Source organism: Phocoena sinus, chromosome 10 (genome assembly GCF_008692025.1).
Source record: "Phocoena sinus isolate mPhoSin1 chromosome 10, mPhoSin1.pri, whole genome shotgun sequence".
Taxonomy (NCBI): Eukaryota; Metazoa; Chordata; class Mammalia; order Artiodactyla; family Phocoenidae; genus Phocoena; species Phocoena sinus.
This window is the reverse complement of record NC_045772.1, coordinates 48,999,771-49,021,724: the sequence shown is the minus strand read 5'-3', so window position 1 is coordinate 49,021,724 and position 21,954 is coordinate 48,999,771. Positions and strand designations below refer to the sequence as shown.

At 39.8% G+C, this 21,954-nt stretch overlaps 2 protein-coding genes across 2 annotated transcripts in view; both read right to left on the bottom strand.

The window, feature by feature from the left end:
• IL26 (interleukin 26) overlaps positions 1–4,299 on the bottom strand; it is a 31,768-nt gene extending 27,469 nt beyond the window's left edge. Inside the window, exon 1 of the mRNA XM_032646348.1 lies at positions 4,109–4,299. The gene's annotated coding sequence lies outside the window, so the exon portion shown is untranslated. The remainder of the gene's footprint in view (positions 1–4,108) is intronic.
• A 10,350-nt stretch (positions 4,300–14,649) lies between these two features.
• On the bottom strand, positions 14,650–19,592 carry IL22 (interleukin 22). Its single transcript, XM_032646508.1, has 5 exons — positions 19,407–19,592; positions 18,431–18,496; positions 18,176–18,319; positions 17,183–17,248; positions 14,650–14,757 (listed from the first exon to the last, which is right to left on the bottom strand). The coding sequence occupies exons 1-5, from the start codon at positions 19,590–19,592 to the stop codon at positions 14,650–14,652; spliced, it is 570 nt and encodes a 189-aa protein (XP_032502399.1).
• Positions 19,593–21,954: the final 2,362 nt, after the last annotated feature.

Genomic DNA, 21,954 nt, shown 5'->3' with positions numbered 1-21,954 from the left:
ATACTGTTGGATTACTGATTGCACCTCCATCATCACCATGGAATGCCCTGTGAGGTGAGAGAAGACCAAAAGGCAGTCAGGGAGTGCTGGCTACTTTTTGTTCTGTATCTTTCTCTCATAACTTCCTACACACCAGCTGTTCACTTTACTGCTTTTAAATGTATCCGTGTTTTTGTATTACAGGCCTGGGTGTTCTCTGATGACAGGAACCAGCTAATGAGAGGTCTCTTATCCTTCTTACAGATTTGTTTTGGTGCTAATGTCTTCCGTGATTCTGCTCTGAATCAGTATATTTGTTAATTCCTTCAAAATTATACACACACACACACTCACCATTCTACTGTTCATAGCAGATCTTATCAATAAGATAGGAGATATATATGCATATATGCAGACCTTATATATATTGAGCACCTCCTATGTTCCAGGCAATACTCCAGTTGGTAAGCAAAACAAACCAAAACCCTTAACCTCACGGAGCTTAGATTCTAGTAAGGAATTGCCTTAGCCCAGGTGCCTCATACATCTGCCCACGCAACCTAAGTTCTAGCCACACTGGACATCTGACCTTCCCCTGAGCCCTCTGTCCCCTTTCATGTCTCCAACCCTTTGCTTTTCCAGGTCCTTGGGCCCAGAATCCTATCCCATCCTCTATGCATTCATGTACTAAACATTTACCAAGCACCTGTAAAGTGCCAGGCATTTTTAGCTCCGGGAATACAAAGATGAACAATAGTTCCTGTCCTTGAAACGTTCTCAACATAGACACGTAAATAATTAAACTTTGGTGTGATAAATGCTAAGAGAGAGATATAGATTATGCTTGGCCAGTCCTGAAGATGGAGCAATTAACTATGACTAGGTTGTAAAAGGGAAGAAAAAGAGAAAATTTCACAGAGAAGACATTTTAAAAAATTGAAATATAGTTAATTTACAATGTGTTAGTTTCAAGTGTACAGCAAATTGATTCAGTTACATACATACATATATGTATATATCTATATCTATACATATCTATATCTAGCTATCTAGCTATCTATATATTTTTTTTCAGATTCTTTTCCATTATAGGTTATTATAACATGTTGAGTATAGTTCCCTGTGCTGTACAGTAGGTCCTTGTTGTTTACCTGTTTTATGCATAGTATTGTGTATATGTTAATCCCAGACTCCTAATTTATCTCCCCCATCCACCATTATCCCCTTTGGTAACCATAAGTTTGTTTTCTATGTCTGTGAGTCTCTTTCTGTTCTGTAAATATGTTCATTTGTTTCTTTTTTTTAGATTCCACATATAAATGATATATGGTATTTGTCTTTATCTGTCTGACTTACTTCACTTAGTATTATAATCTCTAGGTCCATCCATGTTGCTACAAATTACATTATTTCATTCTTTTTTTATGGTTGAGTAATATTCCACTGTATTTATATACCACATCTTCTTTATCTATTCATCTGTTGGTGGACATTTAGGTTGCTTCCATGTTTTGGCTATTGTAATTAGTGTTATGAATATTGGTATGCATGTATCTTTTCAAATTAGAGCTTTCTCCAGATATATTCCCAGGAGTGGGATTGCAGGATCATACGGCAACTCTATTTTTAGTTTTATAAGGAACCTCCATACTGTTCTCCATAGTGGTTGTATCAATTTACATTCCCACCAACAGTGCAAGAGGGTTCCCTTTTCTCCACACCCTCTCCAGCGTTTATTATTTGTAGACTTTTTAATGATGGCCATTCTGACTGGTGTGAGGTGATACCTCAATGCAGTTTTCATTTACATTTCTCTAATAATTAGAGATATTGAGCATCTTTTCATGTGCCTATTGGCCATCTGTATGTCTTCTTTAGAGAAATGTCTATTTAGGTCTTCTGCCCATTTTTTGATTGGGTTATTTGCTTTTCTGATATTAAGCTGTATGAGCAGAAGATCTTGCATACCCTATGATTTAAATAGTTGCTTAATTAACTACATTGAATTGAAATGCCTAAGGGTGTCAGTGAGTCAAGCAGCCATGTGAGATTCATAAAGTTCCTGCGCACTCATGGTGCCCAAAAAATAGCATCTGCAGCGATGGCAAGATGAAAATGTCACAGGTGAAACAACAACTCAAAAAAGCATTTCAGGGCTTCCCTGGTGGCGCAGTGGTTGAGAGTCCGCCTGCCGATGCAGGGGACACGGGTTCGTGCCCTGGTCCGGGAAGATCCCACATGCCGCGGAGTGGCCGGGCCCGTGAGCCATGGGCGCTGAGCCTGCGCGTCCGGAGCCTGTGCTCCGCAACGGGAGAGGCCACAACAGTGACAGGCCCGCATACCGCAAAAAAAACAAACAAACAAAAAGAAAACTATTTTGATTTTAGAAACCAAAATACCACTGATTTTGCTTCATTACAGGGTCAAACATTTGCACACAACTTAGATATGCCAAAAACTGGCTTTATTTATTGTCCGTAAACAATATCTAAAGTAGCAGACTCCATCCTACTACTCCATCCCACTACTAGGTGGGAGCTGGGAGGAGAATGGAAGAGAGAACAGAGATATATAGGCCAGAATCCCAGCAGAAAACATAAGTTACATTCAAACTGGATAATGGAAAAGAGTTGTTTTTTTAATGGAAGTATAGCTGATTTACAACATCGTGTTAGTTTAAGGTATACAGCAAAGTGATTCAGTTATATATATATTTTTTCAGATTATTTTCCATTATAGGTTATTATAAGATATTGGATACAGTTCCCTGAGTTATACAGTAAATCCTTTTTGCTTATCTATTTTATGTATAGTAGTGTGTACCTGTTAATCCCATGCTCCTAATTTGTCCCTCCTCCCCCTCCCTTTCCCCTTCGGTAACCCAAAGTGTGTTTTCTATGTCTGTGATTCTGTTTTGTATACAGATTCATTTGTTTTATTTTTTACATTCCACATATAAGTGATATCATATAATGTTTGTCTTTCTCTGCCTGACTTACTTCACTTAATATGGTAATCTCTAGGTCCATCCATGTTGGTGTAAATGGCAATATTTCACTCTCTTTATGGCTGAGTAACATTCCATTGTATGTATATACTGCATCTTCTTAAACCAGTCGTCTGTTGATGGGGACTTGGGTTGTTTCCATGTCTTGGCTATTGTAAGTAATGCTGCTATGAATATTGGGGTGCATGTATCTTTTCAAATTAGAGTTTTCATCGCTTCTGGGTAAATGTCGAGGAGTGGGATTGCTGGATCATACTGCAGCTCTATTTTAAGTTTTGTAAGGAACCTCATACTGTTTTCTATAGTGGCTGCACCAACTTATGTTTAAAAATTTTTTTTTATTAAAGTATAGTTGATTTACAATATTGCATTTGAAAAAGTTTAATAAGGGATTGGCTTTTTTTAAGGTGTGGAAAGAGTTTAAGGAACCCTATAAAGAAGTAATGGGATGCCCTGAAGCTAAGAATAGATGGAAGCCTGCTAGTGAACAGGGTGGAGAGCAATTTCCGGAACCAGGAAAGAGAACTATATGGAACAGGGCTGTCTGCAAGGAGCTGAGGTTTTGGGTAGAATATACAACCAACCTGCATGGCAACTTAGCCAGAGGATTCCAGAGGAATACATATCCTAACTTTATTCTCTTCTTTCAATTTCCTGCTAACTTCTTTTCACTTGCCAAATGCAATCAAAAGCCAGACAGCCAGCACATATAGGGGGCAATTCGTGTATGTCAGCTTCTCTGGGGACAAAGTAGAGTGGGAAAGAACAGAGGATGGATGTAGAGGGCCAGATTGGCATAATCCGTTCTTTCTGTCCTCAGCACCCACTCTTTTCTTTGTGCAGGTGAAAAATGCTTGTTTCCAGCACAGGAACTACTCAGAATCTCATCAACTACACTGTAGGGATGATGTAAATGTGGTCATAGTTCCACCTGAAAACTGAAATATCAGTCCCCATTAGCACTCTTCATGTAAGAGGGGAGGGAGGAGGAGGAGAAACAAGGACAAAGAATGAATAACAGAAACCATATCTGCTATAGTTCCTATTTTTATAGCTGTTCACAGGACCTAAAATAATAATCATGAATTCCTTCTTCCACCACCCATTCCGTTTTCCTCTTACCTCCTGCCTGCACCTTCACTGGATGGAGTCCTTCACCTGGTAAAGTGACTAAACCTCATTCCTATAGAAATGGAGTTCTTGAGGATCCTGTCTCTCTTGGGTTGATGCAATTTTTCATTGATGAGACTGTTGAGCAAGTTGACAAGACAATCCAGTGAACCCCTTTGGTCCAGTTACAGTCTACCTAGCCCTCAGGGTGTAGCAGTAATACAATTAGGCAATTAGGATCAGTCATCTCAGCCTTGCCTACCTGTTTTTTTCAACAATAAACATTCCTTGAAGTCGATTTTAAAGATAAAGTCACTATATTGATGGTTGCCTCTAGGACACAGGACCTCAGCTTTCAACCCTTGGTATCACTGCATTCTCCTCGTTTAACTGTCTGCACTCAAATCTTAACATTTTAACCTGCTTTCAGGGCAAAATCACTGTCTTTACTTTCATTCCTATATGAAGCACTGTATATGAATGAATACTATAGTATAAATGAAAAACCAGGAGAAAAACTAACACTTTTCCTGTTAGTGAATCGGCTCCATACGTAGCTCATATGTCCCAGGCAACCAAGCCGAGTGTCATAGTCACAATGAGTTTTCTCTGGCTCTACCCCCATGTACTTCAGTACAATCACCACTTTCTCCTTGGACGATTGCATTGGCCTTGCTTCTATTCTTACCCCTTCTATAGACCTATTCTCCACCCAGCAGCCAGAGTGATATTTATGGAACATGAGTCATATCAAGTCTTTCCCACACTTGAAACCCTCCAATGGCTTCTCTTCAGTCCTAAATGCTGGTTTGTGTCTCAGGGGGCTTGGGTCTCACACAAGCTCACAAATTAGTCTTCTGAAATACCTGGGTGTTACCATCTGGCGCTGGGGGAGGAGGCATCCAAGGCTTCTGCCACTGCCAAGAACAAGAGCAGTGCTGACAGTGCCAGCCAAATGCTAGCCACTGCCACGGATGCCAAACAGCTGCCAATGATTACGTAGAGACTCCCTATGAGGAATTTGAACTATTTCATGTCGCTGCCAAATTTATCAGCACTTCCCTCCAGACTTGAAGAGGATCCTGGCACCTCATGACTTATGTCCATTGGCATTCGGAACTTTTAAATCTCTTTATTTCAGACTCCTTGTCCTAGGACGGAAGTGTTTGTGAATCCAATTTTAAAGGTCTTCTTCCACTTATGGCTCGATTTCTAGAAGACTGGTCAAAAATAAGTACGATACCAAATTTTTCTCAAATCATTACACTGAGACTCATTTGGAAGAAGAGCGGAAAGAATCCTAAACCTCAGCTTATCCCAGAAATAATTCTCATCCCATCAACCCTGAAGCTTAGCTTTGGTACCTTTAAGCATTTGGAGCCCATACCCAAAGTATTAACTCCGCTTTATCCACGAGTGAATCTGCAATTTACATTTGTGCTCACAATCACCACCAGTCTTTTTTAATTGATGGATAGTTGCTGTGCAATATTATATACATTACAGACGTACAATCTAGTGATTCAGGATTTTTAAAAGGTTATACTCCATTTATAGTTATTATAAAATATTCACCGTTTCCCATGTTGTACAATATATCCTTGTAGCTTATTTTATACCTAACAGTCTGCACCTCTTACTCCCTTACACCTACATTGCCCCTCCCCTCTTCCCCCTCCCCACGGGTTACCACTTGTTTGTTCTCTATAACTTAATCATCACCAGTCTTGACCTCATCCTGCAGGAACTTGGCAAATAATTGGTGAGTGACCTGTAGAATAGTCCCAGGGTTCCTGATTTTATGGAGAAGTAAACACTTTAGACAGCTGACCACTGGCTTTTGCCTTTTATGGAAAGACCTATACATGCTTCAGTGCTGGTGTCATTTGTCCATTATTCTAGACAGAACTAGTCCAACTTTTATCTCTATCTCTCCTCTCTCTTCTCTGTACCACCGTACAAATCTTGAAGACATCCAGCTTTCCCCCCTCATGTGTGCTTCATGATATCTTGCTCATCTTCCACTCACAGACTTCTCTATCAGGGCTAAACTCCACTAGCAGATAAGACTCCCCAGACTCAGTCAGCTTCCCCTTTACCTCCCTGACTTACAGGAAAACTGGAGGATGCCCTTCCTAACAAGCTCAACATAGAACTAAAAGCAGTTCATCTACAGCAATAGAGGCGACGTGTATCTCTCCCCCAGCAGCATTACTCCTTCCTTTTAGCAAACTGCTAATAAGGCAGATGGATTCTTTACAATGTCTTACCTTTTTCCTTTCAGAATCACATGCTGAATCAACATAACAAGTCTATAGGGGACTTCCGGGAAGATGGCGGAAGAGTAAGACGCAGAGATCACCTTCCTCCCCACAGATACACCAGAAATACATCTACACGTGGAACAACTCCTACAGAACACCTACTGAACGCTGGCAGAAGACCTCAGACCTCCCAAAACGCAAGAAACCCCCCACGTAACTGGGTAGGGCAAAAGAAAAAAGAATAAACAGAGACGGAAGGATAGGGACGGGTCCTGCACCAGCGGGAGGGAGCTGTGAAGGAGGAAAAGTGTCCACACACTAGGAAGCCCCTTCGCGGGCGGAGACTGCGGGTGGCGGAGCGGGGGAGCTTCGTAGCCGCGGAGGAGAGCACAGCAAGAGGGGTGCGGAGAGAAAAGCGGAGAGATTCCAGCACAGAGGATCAGGGCCGACCGGCACTCACCAGCCGAGAGGCTTGTCTTCTCACCCGCCGGGGCGGGCGGGGCTGGGAGCTGAGACTCAGGCTTCAGTCGGAGCACCGGAGGAGGACTGGGGTTGGCGGCGTGAACACAGCCTGCAGGGCGTTAGTGCGCCGCGGCTAGCCGGGAAGGAGTCCGGGGAAAAGTCTGGACCTGCCGAAGAGGCAAGAGACTTTTTCTTCCCTCTTTATTTCCTGGTGCGCGAGGAGAGGGGATTAAGAACGCTGCTTGAAGGAGCTCCAGAGACGGGCGCGAGCCGCGGCAAAAAGTGCGGACCCCAGAGACAGACATGAGACGCTAAGTCCGCTGCTACCGCCACCAAGAAGCCTGTGTGCGAACACAGGTCACTATCCATGCCCCCTTCCGGGGAGCCTGTGCAGCCCGCCACTGCCAGGGTCCCGGGATCCAGGGACAACTCCCCCGGGAGAACGCACGGCGCGCCTCGGGCTGGTGCAACGTCACGCCGGCCTCTGCCGCGGCAGGCCCGCCCCGCATTCCGTGCCCCTCCCTCCCCCGCGGCCTGAGTGAGCCAGAGCCTCCGAATCAGCGGCTCCTTTAACCCCGTCCTGTCTGAGCAAAGAACAGACGCTCTCCGGCGACCTACACGCAAAGGCTGGTCCGTATCCAAAGCTTGAGCCCCTGGGAGCTGTGAGAACAAAGAAGAGAAAGGGAAATCTCCCCCAGCAGCCACAGAAGCAGCGGATTAAAGCTCCACAATCAACTTGATGTACCCTGCATCTGTGGAATACATGAATAGACAAAGAACCATCCCAAATTAAGGAGGTGGTCTTTGAGAGCGAGATTTATTATTCTTTCCCCTTTTCCTTTTTTTGTGTGTATGTGTATGCTTCTGTGTGAGATTTTGTCTGTATAGCTTTGCTTCCACCATTTCTCAGAGGGTTCAATCCGTCCTGTTTTTTTTCTTAATAATTACTTTTTATTTTAATAACCTTATTTTATTTTACGTTACCTTCGTTCTTTCTTTCCTTCCTTCCCTCCTTTAGACAACGAATCATCCCAAATTGAGGAGGTGGACTTTGAGAGCAAGATTTATGATTTTTTCCTCTTTTCCTCTTTTTCTGAGTGTGTATGTGTATGCTTCTGTGTGAGATTTTGTCTGTATAGCTTTGCTTCCACCATTTGTTCCGGGTTCTATCCATCCATTTTTTTTTGTTATTTTTTCTCTTAATAATTATTTTTTTATTTTAATAACTTCATTATATTTTATCTTACTTTATTTTATTTTACTTTGTCTTCTTTCTTTTTTTCCTTCATTCCCTGCTTCCTTCCTTGCTCCCTCCCTCCCTCCCTCCTTTCTTTCTTTCTTTCTTTCTACTTCTACTAATTCTTTCTTTCTACTCTTTCTCCCTTTTCTTCTGAGCCGTGTGGATGAAAGGCTCTTGGTGCAGCAGCCAGGAGTCAGTGCTGTGCCTCTGAGGTGGGAGAGCCAACTTCAGGACACTGGTCCACAAGAGACCTCCCAGCTGCACATAATATCAAACGGCGAAAATCTCCCAGAGATCTCCATCTCAATGCCAGCACCCAGCTTCACTCAACAACCAGCAAGATACAGTGCTGGACATCCTATGCCAAACAACTAGCAAGACAGGAGCACAACCCCACCCATTAGCACAGAGGCTGCCCCAAATCATAATAAGTCTACAGACACCCCAAACACACCACCAGACGTGGACCTGCCCACCAGAAAGACAAGATCCAGCCTCATCCACCAGAACACAGGCACTAGTCCCCTCCACCAGGAAGCCTACACAACCCACTGAACCAACCTTAGCCACTGGGGACAGACACCAAAAACAACAGGAACTACGAACCTTCAGCCTGCAAAAAGGAGACCCCCAAACACAGTAAGATAAGCAAAATGAAAAGACAGAAAAACACACCACAGATGAAGGAGCAAGATAAAAACCCACCAGACCTAACAAATGAAGAGGAAATAGACAGTCTACCTGAAAAAGAATTCAGAATAATGATAGTAAAGATGATCCAGAATCTTGGAAATAGAATAGACAAAATGCAAGAAACATTTAACAAGGACCTAGAAGAACTAAAGATGAAACAAACAATGATGAACAACACAATAAATGAAATGAAAAATACTCTAGATGGGATCAATAGCAGAATAACTGAGGCAGAAGAACGGATAAGTGACCTGGAAGATAAAATAGTGGAAATAACTACTGCAGAGCAGAATAAAGAAAAAAGAATGAAAAGAACTGAGGACAGTCTCAGAGACCTCTGGGACAACATTAAACGCACCAATATTCGAATTATAGGGCTTCCAGAAGAAGAAGAGAAAAAGAAAGGGACTGAGAAAATATTTGAAGAGATTATAGTTGAAAACTTCCCTAATATGGGAAAGGAAATAGTTAATCAATTCCAGGAAGCACAGAGAGTCCCATACAAGATAAATCCAAGAAGAAATACGCCAAGACACATATTAATCAAACTGTCAAAAGTTAAATACAAAGAACACACAAGGGAATCCCCATAAGGTTAACAGCTAATCTTTCAGCAGAAACTCTGCAAGCCAGAAGGGAGTGGCAGGACATACTGAAAGTGATGAAGGAGAAAAACCTGCAACCAAGATTACTCTACCCAGCAAGGATCTCATTCAGATTTGATGGAGAAATTAAAACCTTTAGAGACAAGCAAAAGCTGAGAGAGTTCAGCACCACCAAACCAGCTCTACAACAACTGCTAAAGGAACTTCTCTAGGCAAGAAACACAAGAGAAGGAAAAGACCTACAATAATGAACCCAAAACAATTAAGAAAATGGGAATGGGAACATACATATCGATAATTACCTTAAATGTAAATGGACTAAATGCTCCCACCAAAAGACACAGATTGGCTGAATGGGTACAAAAACGAGACCCATATATTTGCTGTCTACAAGAGACCCACTTCAGACCTAGAGACACATACAGACTGAAAGTAAGGGGATGGAAAAAGGTATTTCATGCAAATGGAAACCAAAAGAAAGCTGGAGTAGCAATTCTCGTATCAGACAAAATAGACTTTAAAATGAAGACTTTTAGAAGAGACAAAGAAGGACACTACATAATGATCAAGGGATCGATCCAAGCAGAAGATATAACAATTGTAAATATTTATGCACCCAACATAGGAGCACCTCAATACATAAGGCAAATACTAACAGCCATAAAAGGAGAAATCGACAGTAACACTTTCATAGTAGGGGACTTTAACACCCCACTTTCACCAATGGACAGATCATCCAAAATGAAAATAAATAAGGAAACACAAGCTTTAAATGATACACTAAACAAGATGGACTTAATTGATATTTTTAGGACATTCCATCCAAAAACAACAGAATACACATTTTTCTCAAGTGCTTATGGAACATTCTCCAGGATAGATCATATCTTGGGTCACAAATCAAGCCTTGGTAAATTTAAGAAAATTGAAATTGTATCAAGTATCTTTTCCGACCACAATGCTATGAGAGTAGATATCAATTACAGGAAAAGATCTGTAAAAAATACAAACACATGGAGGCTAAACAATACACTACTTAATAACGAAGTGATCACTGAAGAAATCAAAGAGGAAATCAAAAAATACCTAGAAACAAATGACAATGGAGACACGACGACTCAAAATCTATGGGATGCAGCAAAAGCAGTTCTAAGAAGGAAGTTTATAGCAATACAATCCTACCTTAGGAAACAGGAAACATCTCGAATAAACAACCTAACCTTGCACCTAAAGCAATTAGAGAAAGAAGAACAAAAAAACCCCAAAGTTAGCAGAAGGAAAGAAATCATAAAAATCAGATCATAAATAAATGAAAAAGGAAAGAAACGATAGCAAAGATCAATAAAACTAAAAGCTGGTTCTTTGAAAGGATAAACAAAATTGATAAACCATTAGCCAGACTCATCAAGAAAAAAAGGGAGAAGACTGAAATCAACAGAATTAGTAATGAAAAAGGAGAGGTAACAACTGACACTGCAGAAATACAAAAGATCATGAGAGATTACTACAAGCAACTCTATGCCAATAAAATGGACAACCTGGAAGAAATGGAAATATTCTTAGAAAGGCACAACCTGCCAAGACTGAATCAGGAAGAAATAGAAAATATGAACAGACCAATCACAAGCACTGAAATTGAAACTGTGATTAAAAATCTTCCAACAAACAAAAGCCCAGGACCAGATGGCTTCACAGGTGAATTCTATCAAACATTTAGAGAAGAGCTATCACCTATCCTTCTCAAACTCTTCCAAAATATAGCAGAGGGAGGAACACTCCCCAACTCATTCTACGAGGCCACCATCACCCTGATACCAAAACCAGACAAGGATGTCACAAAGAAAGAAAACTACAGGCCAATATCACTGATGAACATAGATGCAAAAATCCTCAACAAAATACAAGCAAACAGAATCCAACAGCACATTAAATGGATCATACACCATGATCAAGTGGGGTTTATTCCAGGAATGCAAGGATTCTTCAATATACGCAAATCAATCAACGTGATACACCACATTAACAAATTGAAGGAGAAAAACTATATGATCATCTCAATAGATGCAGAGAAAGCTTTTGACAAAATTCAACACCCATTTAGATAAAAACCCTGCAGAAAGTAGGCATAGAGGGAACTTTCCTCAACATAATAAAGGCCATATATGACAAGCCCACAGCCAACATTGTCCTCAATGGTGAAAAACTGAAAGCATTTCCACTAAGATCAGGAACAAGACAAGGTTGCCCACTCTCACCACTCTTATTCAACATAGTTTTGGAAGTTTTAGCCACAGCAATCAGAGAAAAAAAGGAAATAAAAGGAATCCAAATCGGAAAAGAAGTAAAGCTGTCACTATTTGCAGATGACATGATACTATACATAGAGAATCCTAAAGATGCTACCAGAAAACTACTAGAGCTAATCAATGAATTTGGTAAAGTAGCAGGATACAAAATTAATGCACAGAAATCTCTGGCATTCCTATACACTAAGGATGAAAAATCTGAAAGTGAAATCAAGAAAACAGTCCCATTTACCATTGCAACAAAAAGAATAAAATATCTAGGAATAAACCTACCTAAGGAGACAAAAGACCTGTATGCAGAAAATTATAAGACACTGATGAAAGAAATTAAAGATGATACAAATAGATAGAGAGATATACCATGTTCTCGGATTGGAAGAATCAACATTGTGAAAATGACTCTACTACCCAAAGCAATCTACAGATTCAATGCAATCCCTATCAAACTACCACTGGCATTTTTCACAGAACTAGAACAAAAAATTTCACAATTTGTATGGAAACACAAAAGACCCCGAATAGCCAAAGCAATCTTGAGAAGGAAAAACGGAGCTGGAGGAATCAGGCTTCCTGACTTCAGACTATACTACAAAGCTACAGTAATCAAGACAGTATGGTACTGGCACAAAAACAGAAAGATAGATCAATGGAACAGGATAGAAAGCCCAGAGATAAACCCACGCACATATGGTCACCTTATCTTTGATAAAGGAGGCAGGAATGTACAGTGGAGAAAGGACAGCCTCTTCAATAAGTGGTGCTGGGAAAACTGGACAGCTACATGTAAAAGTATGAGATTGGATCACTCCCTAACACCATGCACAAAGATAAGCTCAAGGTGGATTAAAGACCTAAATGTAAGGCCAGAAACTATCAAACTCTTAGAGGAAAACATAGGCAGGACACTCTTATGACATAAATCACAGCAAGGTCCTTTTTGACCCACCTCCTAGAGGAATGGAAATAAAAACAAAAATAAACAAATGGGACCTAATGAAACTTCAAAGCTTTTGCGCAGCAAAGGAAACCATAAACAAGACCAAAAGACAACCCTCAGAATGGGAGAAAATATTTGCAAATGAAGCAACTGACAAAGGATTAATCTCCAAAATTTATAAGCAGCTCATGCAGCTTAATAACAAAAAAAACAAACAACCCAATCCAAAAATGGGCAGAAGACCTAAATAGACATTTCTCCAAAGAAGATATACAGACTGCCAACAAACACGTGAAAGAATGCTCAACATCACTAATCATTAGAGAAATGCAAATCAAAACTACAATGAGATATCATCTCACACCAGTCAGAATGGTCATCATCAAAAAATCTAGAAACAATAAATGCTGGAGAGGGTGTGGAGAAAAGGGAACCCTGTTACACTGTTGGTGGAAATGTAAATTGATACAGCCACTGTGGAGAACAGTATGGAGGTTCCTTAAAAAACTACAAATAGAACTACCATATGACCCAGTAATCCCACTACTGGGCATATACCCTGAGAAAACCATAATTCAAAAAGAGTCATGTACCAAAATGTTCATTGCAGCTCTATTTACAATAGCCCGGAGATGGAAACAACCTGAGTGTCCATCATCGGATGAATGGATAAAGAAGATGTGGCACGTATATACAATGGAATATTACTCAGCCATAAAAAGAAACGAAACTGAGCTATTTGTAATGAGGTAGATAGACCTAGAGTCTGTCATACAGAGTGAAGTAAGTCAGAAAGAGAGAGACAAATACCGTATGCTTACACATATATATGGAATTTAAGGGAAAAAAATGTCATGAAGAACCTAGGGGTGAAACAGGAATAAAGACACAGACTTACTAGAGAATGGACTTGAGGATATGAGGAGGGGGAAGGATAAACTGTGACAAAGCGAGAGAGAGGCATGGACATATATACACTACCAAACGCAAGGTAGATAGCTAGTGGGAAGCAGCCGCATAGCACAGGGAGATCAGCTCGGTGCTTTGTGACCGCCTGGAGGGGTGGGATAGGGAGGGTGGGAGGGAGGGAGACGCAAGCGGGAAGAGATATGGGAACATATGTATATATATAAGTGATTCATTTTGTTGTGAAGCTGAAACTAACATACCATTGTAAACCAATTATACTCCAATAAAGATGTTAAAATGAAAAACAAAACAAAACAAAACAAGTCTATATAGGTAGTATAACAGATTCCCCCAGAAATCAGTTAGACCTAGCTTTAATAAGGGTCCACTGCTTATAGTGACACAATGTTTTTTAACATGTTTCTGATTCAGTTTTCTCATCTGTAAAATGTGGATAATACTAATAGCCACCTCATTTACTTAGAGTCAGGAATAAAATCATTTATACAGGTTCTGGGCCCATTTAGCAAATAGAAATGATTACACGATGATGATGATGATGGTGGTGGTGGTGGTAATATTAAAGGGGGAAAAATCACAAAACCACAAGATTTAGGATACCGAAGTTTTTATTGAGATAAAATAAACATATCATATATAGCTCCATAATTATTATCATAAATATTAATATTAGCCTTATGATTAAGTAGAAATATCTTATAATGCTTCTATAAATAAACCCATATTAGTAAAATGACATAAATAAGACAGGTACTTATAACAATAAATTAATTCATAAATATAAATTATTGATTATGGAAATGAAATTATTTAGGGGCTTTTCCCTAAAGACATGGGAAAGTAATCTTTTTTGTGGGGAAATAGACAACTGCTTAAAAATTAAATTTCTGTGTATAAAACACCAACTACGATAAAATGTTATCTATTAATAGATTTCGTTATGCTTGGAAGGTCTACCTTCTGTCATATGGATAAAAGTGACATTGTTCTCTTTTTTAAGCTAAGCAGGGGTTTGTTTAGAATCCACACAGGACTGTGGAGTTTGGCGTCCCCTTTTTCTTTTGATAAAAGAAAACCTCAGGGGATCTTATTGTTATTTCTAACAGGCAAGAAGCGTTAGTTATCCATTTTCGAGCTTTGCCCTGGACGAGTGCATTCATTTTTCAGGGCCATAAACAGCAAATTCAGTTCTCCAATTACTTTGATCTCTCCACTCTCTCCAAGCTGTGAAAATAAGAACACACAAGTATTTCAGCATTTATACCATGTTTTCTAAAGAGAAACGAATTAGAGGGAGATGAGATGGTTAGGTTGCTGGGACAGAAACCAAGGTTTAGCCTTCTGTAAAAGATCAGTAATAATACCCTTTTAGCAAGTGTACGTGATTTGCCAAAGACTTTAAAAGTATGGCTATCTGAACTGAGAGGGCACCTGTGGGCATCAATCTAAGCTGATGATGTTTCAAACCACTTCCTAACCAGAGCAAGCAGATAGAGGCTGTGCTGGGATCTGGGGGACCCAGAGTGCCACTCATCCTCCTTGCCCTACCTCCCATGCCCACTACTGTCTATGACCAACCAGTTACATATAACCACTTAGTTCAAACAGCCTTGTATCCAAACTGCACATTACCAATACACATGGGCTTTTTCTGTTTCCACTTTCTTGACCGAGGGGTAGAAAAAACAGGTTTTCACATTTATGGGGAAAATACCAAATGCATCCTATCCAGTTGCTTTAAGAGTAGAAGGCCAGATACGACTTCTAACACCCCTTCTTTCCTCCTCCTTCCAAGCAGCAGGCAAATGAGGCTTTCAAACTCCATGGGTGAGGGAACCCAAGTTCAAGTCCAAATCATCCTCCTCTGAAATTCATCTAATCTATTAAATGTGCTCAAGATTACCTCAAAGAAAACAACAACCCTAAGTCATCACTGTCATCTAGATTGCGGTCTCCTTTCTCTTCCTGCTCTCTTCCACCATTCCATCTTTCCATACTTCCTTTGACATAATGCCAAGAGATCATTTTTATATCTCAAAGACTCCCAAGATTATAAAGAATTTTAAAGCTTCTCTTGCCCTACTGTGTGTCATCCGTTCTGCTATAGCCTGCTCTCTGCTTTTACCTCCAGTGACGGAATTACTACCCCCCAAGACAACCCTCCCGTTTCAGACAGCGTTGACCAGTTTTTCCTCATGCTGCGATTTGTCTGAATAACATTCCTCTCACTATGCTTTCTGGAGCTAAAGGGAAAAACAAAAGCATAACCGCTCTTCCACGTGGCAACCGGTGGCAAACGTGAAAGTCAATTCTCTCAAAATGGATTAAAAGATTTAAAATCTGTTTTCCCACACAGATCACCATCAGATTTTTCTCTCCCACACTTCACTTTTCTAAAGACAACAAAGTAAGCCGACATGAGGGATTTTTCAAACCAGAAGCGCAAAGTACTTCTTGGCTATGGCATGCTAATATTCAGCCCTCCACGTCTAGCTAATGATTCTATAAAAAGAGAGTTGATCTTCACAATGAAAAACAACAAATCCTTCAGTTATCAAAGGAAGAGCCAGACACGTTCATTAAAGCATGTTCAGGAAGAAAGACTTTTTATAAAAAACATCAAGATGGAAAAAAGGGGGAATTGAGGTTACGCTTGTTCCTGAAAATTCCATCAACTAGAGCCTTCATGTTTCTGAGGTTTCATTGTACCTGCTTGCCAAATCATCACTTTTGCTGCTACTAATCATACCTCTGGTTTTTGGATGAGTCACAGTTGCTGGCCTGACCCTTCCACCATTGTTCTTTTCCTCAAATAGGCCACTTGACAATATCTTTCACTGTTGAAATATACACTAACCTATACCAGATAGATGCTCACTAGGGCATTGTTGAAGGAGGGAGGAGACTAGAAAGGAAGGAAAATGAGAGAGGAAGAAAAGAGGGTTTCCAGCTCGGACTTTCATTTCCCTATAATGAATCCGTTACTAGTATTTTCATTCTATTTGAAACGGTGTAAAAGAAACTGGGGGTTGTTCACTTTTGCTTTTAAATTAAAATCAATAGATATTGGGTATTATATTATAACAGTTAAATGTAAGTATCAATCATTCCAGAAATTCATCCTATATGCACGTCCAGCTCTTTTGTTATGGTTGTTCTGGCTATATTTCTCCAAGTTTTAAATCTTCAAATGAATGACTTCAAAAATTATTTCAAATAAATTTACCCCCAGACACTTTTCTGGTTTTGAACAAATGCTTCTTCAGGTTAAATGAATCAGTAGGAATCTTAAATTTCCCTTAGAATTAATGAGACTAAATATAATACCCATTGCTTCTGGCCTGGATGGGATTCAGAAGACCTGCATTCTATTCTGGCTCTGCCAGTGAGTGGCATATAGGGTGATGAGATTAGATGATTTAAGTTCCTAGCCAGTTCTAGAATTCTATGATTTGCAAAATTTGGAAATTGACTTATAAACATATAGACACATATAAACACATATGCACCTAAATAGTCAACCCAATGGCAGGAGAATCAAGTAAAAAATCATGACATGGAGGGAAAAAAAGGAAAGAAAAGAAAGGAAAGGAAAACAACATTTGTCTCTTCTAGCAAATGATTTAGCATTAACAGTTATTAGTAGTACCTTTTTCACTGTGTCCTTCAGATTCTGTACATTTCTCTGGATATTCTGGTTGTCACACTCCATATGCTACAAAATGAAAACCAGAGTAACAATTTTAACACAGCCGTACTGAAGCTTTTTGAACCTCAGCGCCCCTAAATGAGGTAAGTTACATTCACCTGGAATTAATGTGCTTAGCAAATTTGCCCACAATGACCTAGATTTCACCAGTGGCCTAGATTTTCTGAGCTCTTGAATTTCCTTGGACACCAAAGTCCAGTCATTTCTATTACATGGGACCTCACTTCACTTTTGGGAAACCCTACTGAGGTTGAAGTTTGTGGAAAGAGTGGAGTGGTTTATGCAAATCCTGTCAAGAATAAAACCATAACTGCAACTCATCAAAAATGCGTGCTCAGAACAAGAAACATACATAAAGCATCTTATGTGAACAGGGCACTCCGCAATAAATACTAGGCCCTCTTTGCTCTGCTTACTCCACTCAAATCTTTTTTCATAGTTTTAAATGTTCAGAGGCATCGAGTTCACACACCTCTGATTTTGTCCCTTCCCATATCAAAAGCACAGCAGTCTTCACCCACCCACCACCAAATATTAAATCTTCTTGTTTCCCTCTTTCTCTCTTTCCAGTTCCCTCCCTCCATCAACTTATACTCAGTGGATTCATTTGCACCAACTGGTATTTTTCCTTACAGCTCCCAACTCCCTTCTCATCTCACATAACCCGAATTGGTTTTTCCCAGGGACAAATAAGCTCCATGTGGTCTTTCAGACCCTGTCCATCACCATCAACTCAAAGTGTGACTCAATTAAAGCAAAAGTAAACATTCTGTGACTCCCAATGATTCCTGTAATGGTGTTACTGAGGCACTTCTAACTGCCAGCATGGGAGGGGCAACAAACGAGGGTGGGAAAGAAAAGGGCTCCATGCAGAAGAAAGAGGGAGGGGGGGCACCTGGGAGCGGGTGGACTTAGGTTGGGAAAGGAACTTACGCATTGGCCTAGCTTTTTGTTGAGCCTGGCCAGGAAGGGCACCACCTCCTGCATGTAGGGCTTGAATCTATTGGATTGGGGGAGCAGCACCTCTTCAAGGATAAAGTTCAGCACCTGCTTCAGCATACAGCAGCGCTCCATCATCTGTTAGTGAAAGTGAAACAGCAGGGCTCATATTAGGCGACATTCAGAAGACCCAACCCATCCTCACCACCGCTCCAAACAACCTTGAGTGGCATCATGCCTATGGCTTACCTTGACTCCCTGGAACAGTTTGGTCCCAATGAGACGAACATCTGTGTTGTTATCTGCCAAACTAGCCTGGAAGAGAAGAAAAGACTAAGTGCCTGGACGTCAAGGAGCTAGAAGAAATGTCTGTAAGTAGAGCTGTGCTCTATCCCCTCTCCCCAGAGCAGCCACATAAGGACTAAAGAAAGGATTCAGATATGTGCATGAGTTTAAAATAATGCTCAGGTGTTGGGAGGAAGGATAAATGAGGAGTTTGGGATTAACATATACACACTACTATATATAAAGCAGATAACCAACAAGGACCTACTGTATAGCACAGGAAACTATTTTTTGTAATAACCTACAAGAGAGAAGAATCTGAAAAAGAATATATATATGTATATATATATATATATATACATATATATATGAATCACTGTGCTGTACACCTGAAACTAACACGACATTGTAAATCAACTAGACTTCAATAAATAAATATGAGGGTATAATGTACAGCTTAGGTAATATACCTAATATTTTATAATAACTATAAATCCTTAAAAATTGTGGATCACTGTGTTGTACACCTGAAACCTAAATAATATTGTAAATCAACTATACCTCAGTTTAAAAAAAAATGGATTTAAAGCTCCTAGCATAGAGTTCATAACATAGTAAGTGCTCAATAAATGTCATTTTCTTTCTCTTCAAAAAATAAAATAAAATAATGCTTAGAGGAATAAAGGGAAAAATAAATAGTAAGATGAGCTACTAAATGGCTCCTTTCAGGGTAAAACTCAATGTTCGCATCCTAAAGGCGTACATTGGAAGATCTCCACAAAGTCTCAGAAGAGACAGAGCATATGATGGCTGGTCTACCAGTAGAGATAAATGTTGGTTTCTTAAAGATCTTAGATGTGCTCTGAAGAAACTTTAAGAACTATTCAGCTTCCAGGTAGATAAGGATGCAAAAGAAAGAGAGAAAGAGTGAGATGAGTACCTCATGAGCCAACGCGAAGGTGCGGTTGGTGATGTAAGGCTGCTGGAAGTTGGCCCTGTCGAGCCTGCACTGCGACACAATGGGCACAGCCGCTCCTCCCTGCACCCACAGGGCCATGTGGAGGAGGCAGCTGGCCACCAGAGTCCCCATAAGGGAAGAGCTCATAGATTTCTGCCGGGCAGCCATTGTAGACAACACAAACTCGAGCAACTGGTGACTAGGGAAGGAGAACCTGGTATCAAGAGAACAAGAAGCAAAAACAACATAAAGGAAAAAAGTAAGTCTCAAGAAGTGTCACCCCCAACAAACAAGCATGCATACCAAGTTTGTTGGAGGACTTACCTGTTGCTTTCAATGATTCTGCTTGTGATGGGAAGGTAGAAGATGCTGCTTTTATAGCCTCCAGGACACCAAATTGTGTGTGTGAAAAATATGACATCAGCAATTATCTAATTTCCAGTGCTGTCTTCTGAGAACTACCTAACCACCATAGGAGCCCGCAAAGCACCACTTCCTAGCTTTCCCAAATTGATACGCCAGCATTTCCCTAAAACGTCACTTTTAGGGCCCAGAGGATGCTTGTACAGACAAATCCCAGAAATTTTCCAAACCCTACATACTTTTCAAAGAAAACAATTGCTTTGCTTTGTAGGTTCCAGGTTTAGTATAATAGTTTTTGATTTCCTATAGTCAGTGAGTAAGCATTTTGGTCATGAACTCATTTTCCTACCAGCTTCATAGATTCTTATCTCATTGGAGGTGATCAAAAATAAAGCACTTACATCCTCTGCTTTAAAATAAACAGTAATGACAGCTTGAGGATAATTCCATTTTCAAAAAATAATTTTATCTCATTTTTTAAAATATGCTGAGTCCTGGAGAAGACTTACATTTTAAAAATAACAGTATTGGCTAATCTAAGCACTGTTTTCCTCCGGTTCTGTGACTTTTTTTAAGTGATCGTAACAATTATACTAGATGCAAATATACCTTAAATTTTTTCATTAAATTATAATCAATATCAATTTAAGTTTGGAGGTATTAATGCCGAACAATCTGATCGCTATTTTTCTTAACATGCAAGTATTTTAAGAATACAAGCAATTATACTTCAATAAAGATTGAAAAAAAAGAATATAGTAAATACAGTAGTTCATCCTAAAATTTTACCTGCACTACTTCTAAACAACACACAGGTCTCAAAAAAATTTTCCAAAAACCTTATAACATTTTTTATTATATATATGAAGGTCTAAAGAAGAGAGTCTTGCAATTTAGTTATTACATGTAGACTTTATTAAAAATACATTGAATTCTATATAATACCTAAAAACTAGACTGAAACCCTCCCAATGGGTGGGAGCAGGGAGCAAGTACACTGACCTATTGCTAAGGGAAGGAATGTGAATTTGTGCAAAGTAGTTTGATCAGATATTTCTCTTCACAACGAGTTCAGATCAGGAACATCAAAGAAGGGATGTGAATAATTGTAGAAACTTGAGCATTTTGTGAGATGGCACAGACCTAGGCAAGGAGCCACAGTAAAGGCTTAGGACAGCATGAGGACGCTGAGCATTTGGGAAGGTAGTCTTAGGAAAAAGAGAAGATTAAGGCGGGTAAATAAAAACTAGACCCATTGCCCACATCTTCTTTTGGTTGTTCATGAGCCCAAGATGAGGAAACTCTTCTTTTCCAATTTCCTGTTAATAAGATATGACCATTTTTGTCCAGCTCTCTATATAATTATATTAGCATTAGGGTTAAGAGTTAAGCTCTTAACTCTATGCAGAGTTAAGCCCTATGTATAGAGTTAAGAAATATAATGGATTAAATAGGCTTTTGTTTGTTTGCCTGGGAACCTTACAAACATACATAATTTTGTTCCCGGGGAAAATAAGTTCTGATATTATTGAATTATATGCTTTTGAGGGAAGAGTCTCTCTCTCTCTCTCTCTCTCTCTCTCTCTCTCTCTCTCTCTCTCTCTCTCATCTTTGTATCTCCAACACTTAGGACAGTGCCACACATGTAGGAAGGACTTGGTAAGAGCACGTTGAATGAATAAATAGATTAAGTTAAATAATTTACTAAGTATCTTTGGGAATATGCATGGAGATAATTTGGGTACTGCCTTTATAGCACTTCTAACGTTGGGGTTTGACCCAGTACTACTTGCCAGCTTCCTGCATAAGGAATAAATAGCTGTGAAACAAAAATAAAATGCCAGAAATTTGCAAACCAGTCTTTAGTAGCAGTGATACATCTATTATTCATGATATGGCCCTGATGGACAACCGTTAATAAGATAGTGTTAATGGAGCAAAGATCTTAGGTTTTAGTGAACTTGACCAAGCACACTAAGGGGAAAATCTGTTCTAGAGCTGTATGTGGATTTCTAAACAGTCATACAAGGAGTCTCAACAATATTTGCTATTAGGAGAGATTGTAGATACAGCATAAAACGGCTTCTGTGAAAATAGCTAGAGACATCTGTATGCTAAATAATTTCAGATCATTAATGGGCCTTCTTTGCTGTTGTTTCTTTGTGAA